This window comes from Electrophorus electricus, chromosome 11 (genome assembly GCF_041902795.1).
Source record: "Electrophorus electricus isolate QZ-2024a chromosome 11, ASM4190279v1, whole genome shotgun sequence".
In the NCBI taxonomy this organism is placed as follows: domain Eukaryota; kingdom Metazoa; phylum Chordata; class Actinopteri; order Gymnotiformes; family Gymnotidae; genus Electrophorus; species Electrophorus electricus.
The window spans coordinates 2,652,501-2,670,000 of record NC_137507.1 but is presented as its reverse complement, the minus strand read 5'-3'; the positions used below and the strand labels follow the sequence as shown (position 1 = coordinate 2,670,000).

The 17,500-nt window shown below is 43.4% G+C and overlaps 3 protein-coding genes across 5 annotated transcripts; 1 reads left to right on the top strand and 2 right to left on the bottom strand.

Annotated features, from left to right (window-relative positions):
* Positions 1–1,250: 1,250 nt before the first annotated feature.
* On the bottom strand, positions 1,251–6,507 carry LOC113581703 (uncharacterized). Its single transcript, XM_027017023.3, has 8 exons — positions 6,356–6,507; positions 5,804–6,166; positions 4,222–4,285; positions 4,085–4,128; positions 3,817–3,964; positions 3,235–3,348; positions 2,415–2,485; positions 1,251–1,879 (listed from the first exon to the last, which is right to left on the bottom strand). Exons 1-8 carry the CDS (start codon positions 6,449–6,451, stop codon positions 1,856–1,858), a joined length of 924 nt encoding a protein of 307 aa, XP_026872824.2. The 5' UTR covers positions 6,452–6,507; the 3' UTR covers positions 1,251–1,855.
* A 1,079-nt stretch (positions 6,508–7,586) lies between these two features.
* sri (sorcin) lies at positions 7,587–14,463 on the bottom strand. 3 transcript variants are annotated; one of them, XM_081722497.1, is made up of 8 exons: positions 14,409–14,463; positions 10,106–10,174; positions 9,780–9,849; positions 9,509–9,552; positions 9,020–9,167; positions 8,675–8,788; positions 8,461–8,519; positions 7,587–7,898 (listed from the first exon to the last, which is right to left on the bottom strand). In XM_081722497.1, the coding sequence occupies exons 1-8, from the start codon at positions 14,412–14,414 to the stop codon at positions 7,872–7,874; spliced, it is 537 nt and encodes a 178-aa protein (XP_081578623.1). In that variant the 5' UTR covers positions 14,415–14,463; the 3' UTR covers positions 7,587–7,871. The 3 variants fall into 3 exon arrangements, with proteins under 3 accessions (XP_081578623.1, XP_026872826.1, XP_026872827.1); XM_027017025.3 differs by lacking the exon at positions 14,409–14,463 and adding an exon at positions 11,891–12,175; XM_027017026.3 differs by lacking the exon at positions 14,409–14,463 and adding an exon at positions 11,762–11,855.
* Positions 14,464–15,600: 1,137 nt separating this feature from the next.
* Positions 15,601–17,344, top strand: LOC113581704 (uncharacterized). The gene is made up of 4 exons (XM_027017024.3): positions 15,601–15,913; positions 16,391–16,684; positions 16,847–16,934; positions 17,062–17,344. Exons 1-4 carry the CDS (start codon positions 15,745–15,747, stop codon positions 17,132–17,134), a joined length of 624 nt encoding a protein of 207 aa, XP_026872825.2. The 5' UTR covers positions 15,601–15,744; the 3' UTR covers positions 17,135–17,344.
* The last annotated feature ends 156 nt before the right edge of the window (positions 17,345–17,500 follow it).

The following is a 17,500-nucleotide window of genomic DNA, read 5'->3' as shown; positions in this document are numbered from 1 at the left end:
AGATTATGTCTGGCCAAGTCACTATAGAAACGGTGAGTGTCACAGACACCATGGACATACATGGCCTAATTAAATTGACTAAATTAGGCTTCAAGTCATTAAGTCTTATCTGTGTCATTATTCTCATAGATATTCCCACTCTTTTGTCCCTCTTTAAATAGCACATTCTCAGACACACACACACACACACACCCCCCAAAACATATCGATTGTGAAGATTGAATGTTGTACATACATTCGTTCAGCAAATGAGTACGCAAACAAAGCTTCTTAGACACACCTTGGAAATATTACAATAAAATGACCAAAGTCCACAACTCTTGTAAGTCCTCCGGGTTTCAGGATGCCTTCAGGATTTTGGAAATATCCGTGCGTGTCCCCCCTCGTCCAGTCAGGTGTAAAGTGTACGATAGGTTTGCGATAGCTGATGACCTCTTTTCGTGGGTCAAAACGCTTAGCGTAGCAGTGCTGTCATAATCCATAACGCCTTCATGGTGCTCTGGGTCACTCTCTAAGGTTTCAACACCCAAGTGCTAGAGTCCATGTGCAATTAGAGCTTTCTCTGGTTCCAGAGAAAGGATTGTCAACAGACACGGCACAGGCAAAAGGAGAGTGTATGTGTGTGTGTGTGTGTGTGTGTGGCACACACAAAGTAGGCCAGGTTAATGTGTGCTGGAGTGCTCCTTGAGAACTTAACAAACAACCTTCTCTGTTTGACTGCTAAGGAGAGGTCAGGGTCAGACAGGCCTTTACTAACACAGAAACCTTTTTAAAATGCATGTGTGCTTTCTCACCCGCTCTGTACCTTTCTGTGTGTCTTCTACCTTTATGACAGAATAATGCACAATAACTAAGATAGAATTACTGTGTAACTCAGTCACACCAAACGATCCATTTTAGCTCACGTTCAGTCAACATTTCAAGCAACGTACCACAAAATAGAAAACGTTTGTTAATAAAAGTGGACTGCCTCTCTCTGTTTAAAAAGGTCAGGGTAGGCTGTTTATGTTCATTCGAAGGTCAATGGTTTCAGCGAGTAATGATACTTATACACACAACTATTGGATTAGAAGGAAACTGTGAAGGGGTTTGGTTCAGGAATGATTTCATTGACAACAAAACATTTGCCCTTTATACCACAGACCAGTTCTTTAATTACATAACTACTGTCGAGTTAATTCAAATGATCATTACACAAATGCGTAATTACTTTATTAGTTATTTGTAATTTGTCAATAAACAAACATTGGTCAGTGTTTTTAAATGCAGTTTTATTAAGAATCATATCCATAAAGACACCCAGCAATTGGTTATGATTAATCCTAGTCTAATATTTCATATATGCTATTTCATACACGTTGTTTTGGACACCAGAGCTGCACACGTGAAGCCTTGTCGGAACATGACAGTAGGTGGCGCAGTTGCTTAATTTACGGCTTATCCGAGTTTTAAAAAAAGCTTTCAGCGCCATCTTCTGGTGGACAGAGGAAAGTGTCTGCGTAAAGCCAAACTTTCCGTTTTGCATTCTTGCCCATTTCTCTACGTGACGTCATTTGGACAACCAGTAACTCGGAAGTCCGTGTTATTCACGCATGTATAGGATGTGCATGAAAAAGAGAAAAATGTATATTGTAAGACAAACAATATGGTCGTGCAACAAAAGTGTAACTGCAAAAGTCAAGTTTCCAATCTTAAAAGCAAAATCGAAAATAACTCGAAGCTGAATAGCAAGGCTGAAACTGCAGAGCTGGAGGAAACTGATTCATGACTCGGTTCATAGCTCGGTTCATGACTCCGGTAGCCCTGGTACGGTTCGCCGTGATACTGCTGATGTCCGGAGGGCAGTGCTGCTGCGTTACAGCAGAGTGTCTCTTATGAACTGAAAGGAGAAGAGCCACACGGGTGACGGACGTAAAAGTCTTTTTTTTTTCCTTGTTAAATAAACCACTTGAAAAGCAGTTGAAAAAATAAACATTTGAATGAGATCAAGGTGATATGATTTTCTTTCAAATTAACACAAATTAACATTTTCTATAACTTTATGACTTACCATTTATTTAATTGTATTTTATATATATATATATATATATATATATATATATATATATATATATATATATATATAGTTGTATTTTATATATGTATTTTTTATATATATATATATATATATATATATATATATATATATATAAAATACAATTATATATATATATATATATATATATATATATATATATATATATATAAAATACAATTAAATAGTTGTCATCATAAAATATGATTGAAGTTTTGAGGGTTTTGTTTGATTGTTTGTTTGTTTGTTTGTTTTAAAAACTAAAACTCATTTTAAAATGTCAAAACAAAACCAAACAAACCAATATCTAAACTAATAAAGCAACAGGTGTGACGCTTACATCGTCAAGTGAAAAGCTGGCCATCATACAGCCGCACGGCAAGTTTGTCATTCGGTGAGCCCTAAAACGCTCTGGAAGGGGAAAGACAAAAGGTTTAAAAGTTATAATACTACACAAAAGATATTTAGCAGTGCTGTGTTGATCTGCAGAGTTGACAGAGCTGCACTGTCACCATGGTTACCCTAGTTTTCTTTGCTCTAACAGCATGTAGGCCTCCGTAGTTACTTAACGAACCGAGTAATTGAATACAATACTATATTATTTTGTGCTGGTAACTTTTTTGTGTAAACACCGAGTGAACACTTTATTAGTTACACCTATTTTATAACTGTACAAAAATACGTTGACTGACTTTACTGGAGGTTTGTACCTGATGTATCATTTGTGAAGGTTTGGGAAAGTTATGGGAAAACTTGTCACATTGACCTATTTGACCTATGGACGGTATAGTCCCATGTCCTGTGCCCTGGTGCGCTTCTCTGTATTTCAGTAATCTATGTTTCATGCCTGGTGTCTTTACATCCCAAGATCAGCCGTTTGCGCTCCATGACGCAAATGGGGCCTCCATTAGCATCTGGGGTCTCCGCCCCTCCCCTCTGCCCCGCCCCTTCGTTCTTTTCCACTTTTGCTCTCTCTACACAAGCTCCATTCTAAGTGTGGCGAGACTGCTGATACACTGACTACTAGGCTTCCGAGCAAAACTAGTCTGAAGATGAACACTGCATGAACAGACTCCTGACTCTTTGCTGAATTAACAACAGAACCGATCGAGTTAGTCGGTCAGCTACCTCCTGAGTACGTAGGGAGGTGGGGCAGGTACCTTTTAAGCTCTCCAGCCTGGCGACGATGGCCACAAAGTCGTCATAGCTGACGTGTGCGGCAGCGCTATACCTGTCCCACAGCAGCCTGAAATTCAGTTCGTTCAGCCTCAGATCTGCAGGAGAGACAGAGGATTCGGATTCAGGGTTCGGAGCTACATACGCTACCGCTGTGGCCTCTCTCTCTCTCACACACACACACACACACACACACACACACACCAGCGCTCAGAGACTCATGGATGTATTTGGCTTCTTTCTTTTCGGGGAGGTTTCCTGGACGTTAAGCCTCATGTTGGTTTACAGGTTCGGTTAAAAGGTCACTTAAAACAGTCGCTACAAAAAAAGTATTACAGTAAAAAAAAAATTTACGATTGTTACAGCATTTTATCTTAATGTATTTCTCTTTTTTTTGCCAAAAAATCAACACAATCTCTGTAATGTCAAAATAAAAATTGTTTTCATATTTTCACTTTGCCATTATAAACTGCTTCGTGTTGAGTGCCAAAATTATGCCGCGATTCCGTTTGACCACACAATAAAAGGAATCCATCTTGCATCCACTGTACGTGTAGTGGGAATACCTCGAGCTCGAAGAACAGCCTTCATCTGGTGCTCACTGACCACGCCGCCGCCGGCTTTTCCGTAATCCAGGAACTCCGTTTTCACTCCGGACACGTAACTCTGCAGCTCCTGAAAATCGTTAGTGTTGAGTTTTCCGGACTTCTCTTCCTAAGCAGGGGTTATTAAGGAATGAAGAGACAATGCAAACGACACGATGTATACAAATGCAGGCGCGTGAGGATACGTTGCACAGTGCCACTGGTGCACGTAGCGCAGGGAAAAGGATACATCCTTAAGGGACATCAAGATCCGAGCGGTTTGTAGACTCAGAACTGCAGTAGAAAGAATCCAAGCAAGCATTTCGTCATTCGCCATCGGTGAGGTTTGGTGGTTAACAGATTTTATTTCTTAAACTGCCTACAAACCTTGGTCTCCAACAGTGTGGCCCAGCTCAACCAGTTTCCTTTGGATATCAGAGGCGGTTAAGCCCTTTAAGATAGAAACATGCTTACTACAGAATTATTTTATACTTCAATTATTAAATCCTGCAGAAACCAACAGAACTACAGGCTATATAAGTAATTCAAACTTCAGTATCTGTGGTGTCTGCTCATGAATTCAAGAAGGAAATTAGCCAATATCTGTAGTATAGCTAAATAAAAAGTTTAGTGTGGTGGTAGTGTAGTAGATGGAGAAACAGAGGTTTGTGGGTTTTTTATTTACTTTTTTAACAAGCTTTGTCTCTCAGTGGCTCCATTACCCTGCTTTCCTTGTGCAAATTCAGAAAATGGTTCATTCAGGTTTTCCTATTGGCCCCCAGATTATCAGAAATTTCTAAATAGCTGTTTCTCATAGAGGTCTAGATTACATTTTGTTAGGGGTTGGATTACCTTGCAAGATGCTCCCCTCACCTTGATGGTGCAACTGAAGAGTGTTGTGTAAGGGTGCTGATATCTGAGTTCGTTTTCTCTCCCTTTTGTATATTTTTATGTTGTTTTTTTTTTTTTTTTACATTTGTTGTTATATCAATATGTAACAAGTCCTACATTTTGTGAAGTCTTGCATTGTTGGTGTAGGCTATAAGATATTTTTACATTAACACACACTGGGGCTTTGAAACAGCAAGCACATCTCATACTGGGGCATTTTGGCTGTGGGCAGTGGGCGAGGTCTTCCGTTGGGTGACATCAGCTTTAACGAAAGTCACCTGTTGGACTGCTGGATTTGTGAATCCTCCTTACCCATGAGAGCATGTTTAAAGAATATATACATCTCCAAATACATTTACCTGGTGCTTTTACCCAAAGTGATTTATGATTATGAATGAGTACAACCTAAGCAATTGAGGGTTAAGGGTCTTGTTCAGGGGGGGTCTAACAGTGGCAACCTGGCAGTGGTGGGGCTTGAACCAGCAACCTTCTGATTACTAATCAAGTACCTTAACCAATGAGCTACCACTGCCCTAAATGACAAAATTGCAAACAGACAGAAGATGCCAGTGTCATTCAAAAAAATAATTAATCTGATTTAAAAAAAGCTGTCATGGACTATGACCGTATCCTGTTTGCCATTTGAAAATGCATGCGGTCGTCTTAGAATGGGTCACCTGGGTTGGCGCTTGTCTTCACAGGAATTGCCCAAAGTCATTGTATGCTGTCACCACCCACCAGTAATCTCCCATCCCCTCTCATATAAGTAATCATTTCTGTGGCGCTCCACGTCTCAGAAGACTCTCACAGGCCCTACGCTTTCTCTATGAGACAACCTATCGACCTACTGGAGGGAGTCTTTCTCTCAAACCGAGAAAGACTCTTCCTTTTCCCCCATACAGCATCTCCGATATGTTAGCCGGTTCTGGGCCAAAAGCTTCTGTCATGGTTGCTGTTTCAAACACCTTTTGTCATCTTTTCAAACTCAGCAGCACGTCTGCGTTCCCGTCCGCGTGTCTGCCGGCCCACCTCGGCAGGACCCTCCTCCACCCCTCTTTTTTTGAGTAACAGAACTCACGTATTCACAGGCCTCATAGCTGAAGGAGGCGCAGTCCAGCTCTTTCGGCCAGGACAGCTCCAGTTTACCCATGAGCCTCCCGCAGCCGAGCCTGGCCGACTCGCAGGTCGCCCTGCACACGGGCTTGGCGCTCCCGTTCACACACTCCGGGGCGTACACGGAGCAGAGGAACGGCTGCAGCTCGGGGGAGCACCCCAACAGGACCAAGGGAGAGAACACATCGACCTCCGTGCCGGCGGCCTCCTGGTCCACGTGGCCAAGCACGTTAGGCATCACCGTGTGGTTGTAGGGTAACCCTTGGCAGAACGAGAGGTGGATGGGTTCACACATCCCTGCACCAGGCTGAAGTGTGCTCTCCACCGCCTGTGAGAGTAACGTCCAACTCCACATCATTTTAAAGGATTTCACCACCTCTTACGGGTCTAACAGGGAGTGAAACTTAATTATGATCATTTAGGAAAATGCCACTGGGACAATTCTAACTTCAATGCGCTCAGTCTGCTAGAACAGAATCACTGTGGTTACTAACAGCGTCAAAAAGTGTCAGCTTACCTCTTCGCAGCATCCCAAGGAGACCAAAAGGAGCAGTCCAAATGCTAAAGAAGAACAAGTAGATGGAACACGAGCAAACTCCATTTTCTGCTGCATGGAGTTCTTCTCCCAGTGCCAGATGACAACAGTAAAGTTTTTAAGCTCTTAGGCACATCTGGGAGAGGAATTCTTGTGCTGTTTGACACGCCCCAAATACAGGCTCTCGCCCAATCCTAGACCAATGTCTTCCCCCTTAGGTCAGAGAGATCAACGAGAGCCTCGGGGTGAACAGGGACAGTCCTTCTCTCCCATCATACGGCATTTGATGAGGAACAGACGTGTTTCAGGGCAGCGGAAGTGCGGAGGGTGCAGAGAGGACCGTTTCAGGAGTGGGGGAAAACTGAGTTTCCCCATTTGAGCACTTTTAGGTAGCAAATGGACTGGCCCTGGGGACAACGTGCGTTCCAGGCTTCTTCATAGAGGTGTCGCGGAAGTTTTGCTCTCTGCCGCAGTGTCCATCAAGAAAAGGCTTGACCTGTGTTTTATATGCATTATTACTAAACGTTCATCATACGGGAGAGGCGGCATCATTTCAAATGCGACTTTACCTGCCCGATAGCCGAGTGTGACATTTATTTGTCATTTTGTAGTCAAACGGCTGCAATTTCCGTTATCCACACAGCGAGGAGCAGAGACTGAGCCACAGCATGCCGTGTTCCTGTATCTGAGCATGGAAAACACACAGTAGCACTTCAGATCAGGAGAAGCCCTGCTGGTGAGCTTCTGTTCTAAACTGTGCAGGTGTGCGCAGGTAAATGAAGGCCACACCCTCAAGTGGATTTGCATCCTACGTGTTTTAAATTCAGGCCTGAAAACAACAAAACCTCCCTCTTTCAGAAAGTGCATGGTTTATGCCTTCACTCAGAAACAATTCCCAGCTCTCACAAAATACGCACAACTACACAGAGCAGCTTCAGGCATAAGAGCTTCACTTTTCCTTCAGTGGTATGTTTGTTGTTGCATGTAACTTCCAAAAGGGTGGATTAATTTTTTAAACTTCGACACTAAAAAGAAATGTAAAAGGAAGTACTGATTTTTAGACATTCACACAATCCCAGTAAGTAAAATATGAAAAGTAACCAAAGTCTATTGCAACATTCTTTAAAAAATCTTATTTAAAAGAGTTAAGAATGAGTATGAACAGAAGACAGTGAAAGGTCAACAGAACATCAAGGAAACAAAAGACAACAGCTAATATAATCCACCATTTATTAAGTGAAATATGTGGGTTACATCATTTTACTTCAAGTGGTTTAGGCTTGGACCTCTTTACCAACACATGTCCAGGGACAAGAACTAGCAAGTTAAATGACCAATGCAGCGCTACTAAAAGACGTTAACATATTCATAATACACGAAAAGGTGATCACTAAAAAAATGATACTCTCACTTGTTATAAAAAGTTCACATTTGTTAGCACTTGAATTAAAAAAAAAAAGAATATGAAGAATATGAAGTCCTTGTCCAGAGATCTCTCTTAAATGCTCATAGTACACCCTATGAACTAGAGAGAGAGAGAGAGAGAGAGAGAGAGAGATTATCAAAATTGTAGTGATGTGCACGAGGTTTCCAGAGAAACTGGACATTTCAGACAGAGGTCCTTCATCAGCTGTGCAGGCAAAAATGCTTCTGAATTTGCAGATGAAGAGCTGATGAAGGACCTTTGTACGTTCTCTGGAGAATACATACATACATACATACATACATACATACATAGATGAGGAGGTTCACCCCTACTTACTCTGCTACAGAACAATAGTGCCTGTTGGCTGTTGGAGCAATTAAGAACCCCCCCAGTCCACGCTACCCCCTGCTTCTACATCTACAGTCTGCTTTGAAACCTCCCCCTCCTAGAGACCCCCTGCTTCCGCATCCACAGTCTGATCTGAATCCTCCCCCTCCTAGAGACCCCCTGCTTCCGCATCCACAGTCTGATCTGAATCCTCCCCCTCCTGGAGACCCCCTGCTTCTACATCTATGGTCTGCTCTGAAACCTCCCCCTCCTAGAGACCCCCTGCTTCCGCATCCACGGTCTGCTCTTAATTACAACGCTTGATCAGACTTACGTCATCGTACTGAAACGTCGCAACTCCCTGCTGAGCCTGGTCCCTCTGTCGGAAAAGCTCTGGGAACAATGGAGCGCGTGTCCAATAAACACTTGGGTGCACATCGGTGGCAGCTAAAAGAGGCTTTTGCGTTTCACAGATTTATAAGCATGTCGAGCGCATAAAGTGGGCTGAAGCAGAAGTTCGCGAACCAGAAGGTTTACGTTGCGCTTACCGGTCAAGCTTCTCAGTCTGACACAGCACGCTACGTAGTCGTCAAAGGTAATCTTTCCCTGGCAACTATAGCGTTTAATGATGCAATTCATCGCTTGTGGGCTCAGCCTATATCCTGGACACAAAGACATGAAGATGAGCTCATAACACAATTTTACAATACATCCTGGTTGTGTACATAAACAGGTTTAGTATTGTTTCCAATCAACACACCCCAAAGACACCAGTACAGACACATTTGACAAATACCACAGAACTCCGGTTATGGAGCAGTTACATAAGGTGTCTCATTTTGCACGCATCAGACACGTGCTTTGGGAAAACCACAGTGGTCAGAGGATCCTACCCATGGAGGAAAGGGCTTGGTTCATCTCCTGGGGATCCACAGTTCCGCTCCGATCTCTGTCCATGGCCATGAAGTGCTGCTTCCAAGCATTGATGACAGTCCACAGCTCCTTGAACTCATTGAAGCCCATGCTCCCAGACATGTCCCGCTGGCAGAACAACGGCTTAAGGAAGAACACTAGCACTTCCCAACAGCACACACTGCAATTCCCAGTGCTGCTCTGAAGGGGTATTTCCTTTCAAAACTTGATGAATTCCAATCGATACATCCGTGGCCATGCTACTTTTTTATAAAACACTGGCAAGGTATACAGAAAAATAGAGTGGAACTTGGTTCTGATTACAATCTTCGCTAAAAAAAATCTTTGCAGATTACAGTCTTCGGTGTGAAAGATTACAAAAGGGCTCTGCACTAGTAGATTTGAGTTCAGACCTCACCAGGTGAACCAAAGTGCCTGTCAGGATTTGATGTTGTGGTTATAAAGGATACGTCAAGCATGCCGATCATCAGCCTGCAAGTCTCCAAGTTGAAAGCTGCAGAAGACAACAAGGTGATGCATGGAGACCAAGCACCAAAGCCTTAGAGATCTCCAGACTCGCCAAGCTCAAAGCTTCACGGCAAGCCACAAATCAAGTGAAAGAGTCACTTTACAGACACACGCTTCCTTCCATGTTTTGAAAATTACACCACAAAAATGAAGGAAAGCTGCATTTAGAACCGTTTTATGGCATGACAAACACCAAGGCGAGGACTGTCTTACGTTTGTAACCACCAGAGAAGTTAGCCTGGGTTAAACAGGCCTGCAGCTCCTCAGCAGAGACGTGTCCATCCTGCACCATAACAAACCAAAACAATACAACCAGTAAACAAAACAATAAATCAAACAACAGTGCTGCAGTTCACACAGCTAGAAGACTGAGGCAACGACAGAAGACACAGGACCACAGTGCATTCATCTCCTCTGAGCCAGCCTTCACGGAACCCTCCTGCAGTGTGAACGTGCAGATTCCATGTTTCTCAGGTTAGCAGTACGCAACGGGCGAACGAGACAGAGCTAAGGCATTTAGATATGAGAGATCTGCCCACCTGGCCAGCAACAGCGCTGAAGTATCCGTAGAGCGGATCCTGTTGGGAGCCGGGGAATCCTCCAGGAAACTGTGAAGGAGAACAACAAAGCATCTCACATTTCAACATAGAGGTCTTTTTCCTTCGGTCAAACAGTAAACAATCAATTTACAATCATATCTGATTGGAATTAACTCCACTTTAGCTGTCTCTTGGACTTTTATACAGACATGTATAAATACCTACATACATACACATGCATGCATGCAATGTACAGGTAGAAAAGAATTACGAAAAAAAAAAGAGAAACACTGATTGCAACCCTGTCTGCAATTTCCCGCTTTTCTGAAAACATTGCGTACTACGCTGCAATTTGTACTCTACATCTCCACATCTTTAACCACAATTACTCAAAGATTTAAAGATCAAATATATTCAAATGGACATAACACATTGTTAATTTGATTGTTTCTTTACTTTAAAATGCTTTTAAAAGGCTTATATACTTTTAAAACTTTTTTTCCAGTCACTACGTTCACCATCAGTAAACATAATTGAAACAAAACTTTCATACTGGGTCAAGCCCATATGTACCAGTATACACACACAGAAACACACAAAACAGTGAAATCACCACATTGAAAAAGCCTTCCTGATACAGTTGATGACAGCCTTGCGTGTTCACTCTTGATATGCTGCTCAATTATTTTTTAGTATGCTCTAGAATTTTGCTAATATGGCATTACAGAGTGTGAAAATAATATAATGTGCTTTTATTTTCAGTGTCGTCCAACCAGACGTTGAGGTTTTGAAAGTGGGCAGACCTATGTTCTCTACCATAGTCGGACCTTTGAAAAATACCTGGCCAAGAATGACCTTAGACGTCACAATCAGTCATTCAATCTGATTGGCTATACGTGCTCAGGTATAACCAATCACCTCACAGATCACGCAGAAAACCGCACCTTGTCAGTGACTGTAAAGATTTTGTTCAACATAATACAATTTGGACGTTCACAAACAAGTAGTGGAAAGCGGCCTAGACTCACACAACTCCGTTTATCCACCCATCATAAAAGCTCCTTTCTTTTTTTTACCGTCAGACAGTCTCGTTTTGTTTGCTGCTTTTTTTTTTTTTTTTTTTTTTTTTTTTTTTTTTTTTTTTTTTAACTTTGATGCAGCAAAATATCAACTCTTAGTCAAACACGAAACTCCCGTTATCTTACACTATCAAGTCAGATCTTTCACACTTAAGTCGGGGTGAAATTTACGAGGGAAGGCAACGTTATTAAAACTAAAAGCGTTTCGGATCAAACTCTTCCGCATCATGTCCTTTCAGGGGCTCCGTAGATGTGAGAATCGGAGCTTTTTTTCACGGCAATGTACGTAGGCTATCCTGATTTTAGCAACGATACGGTTTTTATAAACACTTAAGGGCCTTAAAGATTGTAATTGGTTCTATAATACACAAACTAGAGGTTTAGCTAATCTGTATATCAATTTACAACATACATTAATCGTTGGCCTCCATCAACAAATCACGATTCCAGTCTAAACTAAACTAAGCCCTAGCTAAGCTAAGATAAAATAAGCTAAGCTAACTACACCAGAGCAAGTGAAACTAAGATAAAAACCGATAAAACTCAGCGTTAAACGTGAAGGCAGGTCGATATTTACGTTATATCTGAAGTGTAGCCCCATGGAACATCAAACGAAAGCTTGTGAAGTTATAATAAACGCGCGGACACACACAAACCAAAGCAATAACGGGACAGATTGTCAATAATCGATTGTGGTCGGTGTTACCGCTGCCGGATATCCCGCGGGTGGAGCGCCATAGCCCGGGAAGCTCATGATGGAGGAGGTGCTGGAGTCTGGCGAGGTCTGGAGAAGTCTGGAGAGGTTAGAGCACAGTTCGGTTCGCGGATCCGCAGCCCTTATTACACGCCACACCTTCCGCAGCTCCTTCCGGGAGGGTCGTGGTGGACTTCGCCGTGTGCACACTCCACATGCACACCGTCACATAATCACCGCGCAAACGGGGCTTGTCGAGGCAAGCAGCGTGAACTGGGGATACGACCGTGTAGTAATGTACGATCGTACTATAGAAAAAAACATTTAAAAAGTTACACCTACCCGTGATGTCAGGGTGTTACTGAGCCTCAAGCCGTCTCACCACGCCCCCCCCCCCACCTCCACGACATCTCCACCATGTTTCCACCACACACCAGCACACCCCCACCACATCTCCAGCACACACCACCACGTCTCTACCATGCCTCCACCACACACCACCACGTCTCCACCATGCCTCCACCACACACCACCACGTCTCCACCATGCCTCCACCACACTCTCACCCCAGCCATCTATATCTCTGTTGACCTTGATGGACGTTCTCATGCGGGATGGGTTTTGGGCATACGCACACCACTGGAACCAGACTAAGACTTCTAGAAAACCAGACGACATTTAATTGCTTTTTTAAAATGTTGTTGTTCTCTGTTTATTTTTGTCTTTCACTGCATATTCTGTTCCTTATTCCTTGTTGTTCCCTGTTACTATTGTGGTGTCCGTGGGCCCCCACTTTGAGTCTTGGTTTCTCTCAAGGTTTCTTCCTCGTGCTCTAGGGAGTTTTTCCTCGCCACTGTCACCCTTGGCTCGCTCGCTGGGGGCTTGGACTCGGACATTTGTAAAGCTGCTTTGTGACAACATCTGTTGTAAAAAGTGCTATATAAATACAGAAATATATAAATACTTTGACATTGACTTTGACAATTTAGAATGCAGACTATTTCATATTTTAAGATTTTAAAAACATTCTCATATAACAAAAAGTTTTGTAAGTTACTGTAGACAGTGTAGGTAAATAACAGTGGAAGACGTTGTGTACATTATAGACAGTTGTGATTATACACGTGATAAGATGCAAAACCATTAGGGCACAGACCGCTCACTTCACGCCAGAAAGCACAACGTCACATGCTCTTCACAGGGGTCATCGCGTGGGCACTGCCCTTCATTGTTGGTCTGCTGAATTAAGCCCACAACACCTCTAAAGGTGTCAACAGTGAGGTCTGGGATACTGGCCCAGCCACCTCCAGGCTCACTTTTAACCCACACTGGCCTCCCTGATGTCTAAAGCTGCACCGACACTGCTCATGTGTGCTCAGATGGGCTTTACACCGTACACCAACAGCAAACACAGCATTCATCTCCCTATATTTACCCACTGCACTGCTCCCACACAGCCAGTCACCTCCTAACCCGTAAAATTCACATCACCCTCTGCAGAGACTGAGGCTGCACCCAGTTCCACTAGCACCGTTAATGTATACTTGGTGGCACTAGTTCCATATGAATTTTACTTATTAAACCACCAAGCATTCCAAAACAGCTGATCTGTATTGAGGAGGATAAGGCCATAACCAGCTTCTCTGGTACTGGTAATTCCTGCTCTGGTACTGGAAATTCCTGCTCAGTGCCAATGACATGACCCAGCAATCCACACACCTGTCCAGTCCTCTGCGTACCTGAAACATGGAACATCTCTGCTGTTCTGCCTCTACAATACAGTTAGCTCCCCAACCAGCCTGTGCTCTCCTCACCCACAGCGTTCCAGCTACTTCCAATCATTCCTTCACAGCCACACTTGGTTTGCAGCCCCTAAAACCAGATTCCACAAGTGAAGCCTTAGGCTTAGCTACCAACCCCCTCACCTGTCTCTACTGACCTCATACAAGCCTGCTCGCATTCTCTCACCTCAGCCATCGTCTGCCAAGTCTGTGCACGTCCGCTTCTTCAGTCCAAATGCTCCATCCTCTGCATCCTGCAACTGTTAACTCTTTAAAATAAACTATCCGTCCACTTTCAGAGAACCCTGCCCTGTCTGGCCTTAGTGTCGTTCACAACGCACTGTGGGATCTCTAGTTTTTGGGGGAATTTCTTTACTTACATCTGCTACTAATTTCCAGTCTAGCACTTCAACCCATTTGCAGATATTTATGGCCTGCACTCGCTCTCCAATACACTTACACTCATGCACCAACTTTGCTCTATCCATATCAACACTAGACAGTGGTAAAGACTATGTGCTTATTATTATTATTATATTATTATTTTCAAATAAACATGCTAATGAACTAAGCACCTGATTATGTCTCCATGTATATCAACCCTGCGACAGACTTACTTTCAATATGCTTGTTTCCCAATTCCCACACGTAATTCACAACCTGGATCTTCAATTACCCACTCTTCAAGTTTTTCTGATGTTACAAGGACGTCATAAGTCGCTTCAAGCAAAAAAAGTAATGCAACTCACGTTCATTGCCAGCAAGTCTTGCGAGGTGATTCTCTAGATTTTTTTTCTCCAGATTTTCCCTAGGAAGCTGTTTCCAAATGTTCTTTTTCCTCCTTTATTCCTGTTCACAAAGAAAGCTAGTATTCATCCACCTCCTCTCTGAACATATGACAGTAAATGACCTCCTCTTTTCTATGAGTCACCCAAGCCCAGCTCCTCTACTCTGAACCTGTTTCGCCACATCCCTGTGCTCCAGTGCGCTCTTGAGTGCCACTCGTGGACTCCTCCCACCCCGATGTGTGTCGCCTCTCACGGGAATGACCTGTTCCGCGCGTCCATGAACTCCCGAAGCCTTGGGAACTTCACACCATTAAAAAAGGTGTTAGCTCCAAGACCTGATAGGCGAAGTAGAAAATAAAAATACATTTTCATTCAAGATTACCAGAATACATTTTCTTGTGGTGTTGGAAGCTTTATTTCTGGTGTTATTTCTTTCAGTATTTACTTGTATTAACTTGTTAGAAGGAGTGGACAGTCTTGCTATTATGGCGAATTCTGAGGTATTATGTCCAAAAAAGTGTTTGAAAGTTGTAATTAAAATACCTAGTTTGAATTTAAAAATGTTAAAAATTGTACTGCAGCAAAATTTTGTTGAAGTCTACATAAAACTATACCTGGCTAAATAAAGACCTCAGCAAATGCATTTCATATCTAACACTTATTGTTAAACACAAGCAAAAAGTATTGACTGATACTGCCTACACAGTACATGAGTCTTCAGAGGAACTATCAAGGAACGATAAAGGAACACTGCCCCCCTGCTAGTGGAGTTGTGAAGTGGGTTTTTTTTTTGGTTATTGTTTGCATTTTCTTGGTAGCTTGGACCAAATTCTGGAGTGCTTCATCTGACCGCTGCTGTTGTGTATATAAAGGTAAAAATAATCAAGTTTGTGGTCTTGTACAATAAATAAGCAAGTTTGTACAGTTGTCACTCAGTGTTTTAATGTCAGGATGGAAACAACCAGCTGACACTGTTCAATTCCAGTTTGAGATTGGTTTATATCCCTGTACTATAGCTCGACACTAAAGACTGTTATAACAAAAACTGTTTAGGAAATGGATGGGGTACACTTACGTCATATATAGTACAACTGACCATCCTTTATATAGCAGTTTAAGGTGGTGCTATAAGGCACAACATCCTGTCTGGACAGGAAACAATCTTCTGCCTCATCACAGCGAGGGCGGAAGGCGCAGTGCATCGGCTACGGTGACAACAAGCGCTCTGCTCTTACGGACTCTGGGGGAACGAAGCATCCGCGCTTCGCCAGTCCATCAAAAAACATAGGGTGGAGGGATGCACCACCAAAACCCACAGCGGAGCAGGTCAGATGGGCTGCCTGTCTGTAGGCACGGGTGGAGGAGACCCTGGCATACATCGGGCTACGTCTCACCGAGGGAGCACATGGAGCACGATGGCAGTGTTGTGTGGAAGCAGGAGAGTCCTGCTCTGCGTTATTACACAGGTAAGACGCTGGAGATTTAGGAGATCGGTGTGTTATACACAAATGCCTAAAGCAAATTTACGTGCAGGCTGCAATACAAAAAAAAAAAAAATCCCAAGTCTTTCCTTTATGTTTCAATGAGTCATTTTCATCAGTCTTGTTCATTTGAAAGGAAAAAACACAATAACTTGCACACCGTGATAGTACAAATCCAGTTTTCCAGAGAGATTTGGATGTCCTATGTATCTCCCATTGCCTATCTGCATGCTAACACGAGCGGAAAACCTGCAGCAGAGTGCCATACCGGATCTCAGCAAGCCTACTGGCATGTGCCACGGAGGGAGTTTGGCACTCAGAATAATGTCATCCCCGCGAGGCCACAACCCAGCGCTCCTCTACACCTCTCCCTCCCTCCCTCCCTCCCTCCGTTCTTTCCTTCTCCACATCCTAACTCGCCTGTTCTCTCCTGTCTTGGTACCTTACCTCCTCCTCCTCCAGCTGACAGCGACCTAACCCCCACCTGCGTCTGGACCAAGACTGATTCCTGCTCGACTGAAGGTGGGGGTGATTTTGGAGAAGCCCACGCCTGCCGGGTGCCGGATGGGCCCGGGGTCTGGGTGGACACGCCCCCTCAAACTGGTGAACCGAGAGAAGCGCCCCCTGGAGGACGCCACCCAAACGAAGCATCAGAGCGGACCGGACTCGGCTTGGGCCCGTGCAAGAGTGGGCACCCAGCATGGGTCTGTGGGATGGCCAACCAGTGGCCATGTCTTCCTTCTGCCTGTTTCAATGGTGTGTATAAACCTCACTCAGAGGGACCCACGTTTCTATGACATAAATGAAAAAAGGCACCTGCGCACGCCAAGCTGTGCACAGACCTGTGCTCTTTTTTAACATCTCTATAGCACGTCGAGCGTTTCTGTAACGCGCCGAGCGTACATCTCTTCTGTTCAGTGACAAAGACGCTGGTGGTGGGCGTGGAGGTGGACGTTTTGGAGGAGCTCATTTACGAAGACGTGGAAGTCCTGGACATGGAGACAGCGTGAGTGCCTGAGAGACAATAAACAGAAACTGGATGTCCAAGTGTAGCATTCGAGCTTCATTCATTTTTTTTTATTTACCAGATTCCCAGGTCTCTAAACTCACTCGTATTTGTCTTCTTCTTGTAGGTTTGATGGGGGCCTGGAGCAAAACCTGATGGATTCCACTTCATTTTGTTGTGACCAGCTGTTTCTTAAGTGACTTCGATTATTATCATTATTATGATTATTATTTTCCCAGATTTGCTGATGCATATGTATGAGGTGACGTAGCTGCAGTGTCTCTAGAAGAGGTGCTATATTCAGAATAGTGTTCTATGTCCTTCAGAGACTGGTCTTTTTTTTTTACTCAAAAGCAACTGAACTAATAAAAGTTGTAATTTACCATAAATAAATGTCAAAAGAAATTCTGTTTATGAAAAAAATATTTTTTGGCATTTTTGAAAATAAGTGCATGAGATGTGGGGTGGGGGGGGGGTTTACTGGATTAAAAAAACAAAACAAAAACAAAATCGCATATAATTATCTAGAAGCAAACAAAAGTAAATAGAAATCAGTGGCCAGTCTT

Bases quoted from the DNA above. Each gene is read 5' to 3' on its own strand.
- LOC113581703 (XM_027017023.3), bottom strand. From the start codon at position 6,451: ATGCAGCAGAAAATGGAGTTTGCTCGTGTTCCATCTACTTGTTCTTCT. The intron at 4,129-4,221 runs GTTTGTAGGCAG...TTTCTACTGCAG, and splicing joins CCACACTGTTGGAGACCAAG to TTCTGAGTCTACAAACCGCT. The intron at 3,965-4,084 runs GTATCCTTTTCC...ACCCCTGCTTAG, and splicing joins TCTTGATGTCCCTTAAGGAT to GAAGAGAAGTCCGGAAAACT.
- sri (XM_027017025.3), bottom strand. From the start codon at position 11,938: ATGAGCTTCCCGGGCTATGGCGCTCCACCCGCGGGATATCCGGCAGCG. The intron at 10,175-11,890 runs GTAACACCGACC...TCTCCTTCACAG, and splicing joins CCGCGGGATATCCGGCAGCG to TTTCCTGGAGGATTCCCCGG. The intron at 8,520-8,674 runs GTAAGCGCAACG...CATTGTTCCCAG, and splicing joins CAGACTGAGAAGCTTGACCG to AGCTTTTCCGACAGAGGGAC.
- LOC113581704 (XM_027017024.3), top strand. From the start codon at position 15,745: ATGCACCACCAAAACCCACAGCGGAGCAGGTCAGATGGGCTGCCTGTC. The intron at 16,685-16,846 runs GTGTGTATAAAC...TCTTCTGTTCAG, and splicing joins TCCTTCTGCCTGTTTCAATG to TGACAAAGACGCTGGTGGTG. The intron at 16,935-17,061 runs GTGAGTGCCTGA...TTCTTCTTGTAG, and splicing joins GTCCTGGACATGGAGACAGC to GTTTGATGGGGGCCTGGAGC.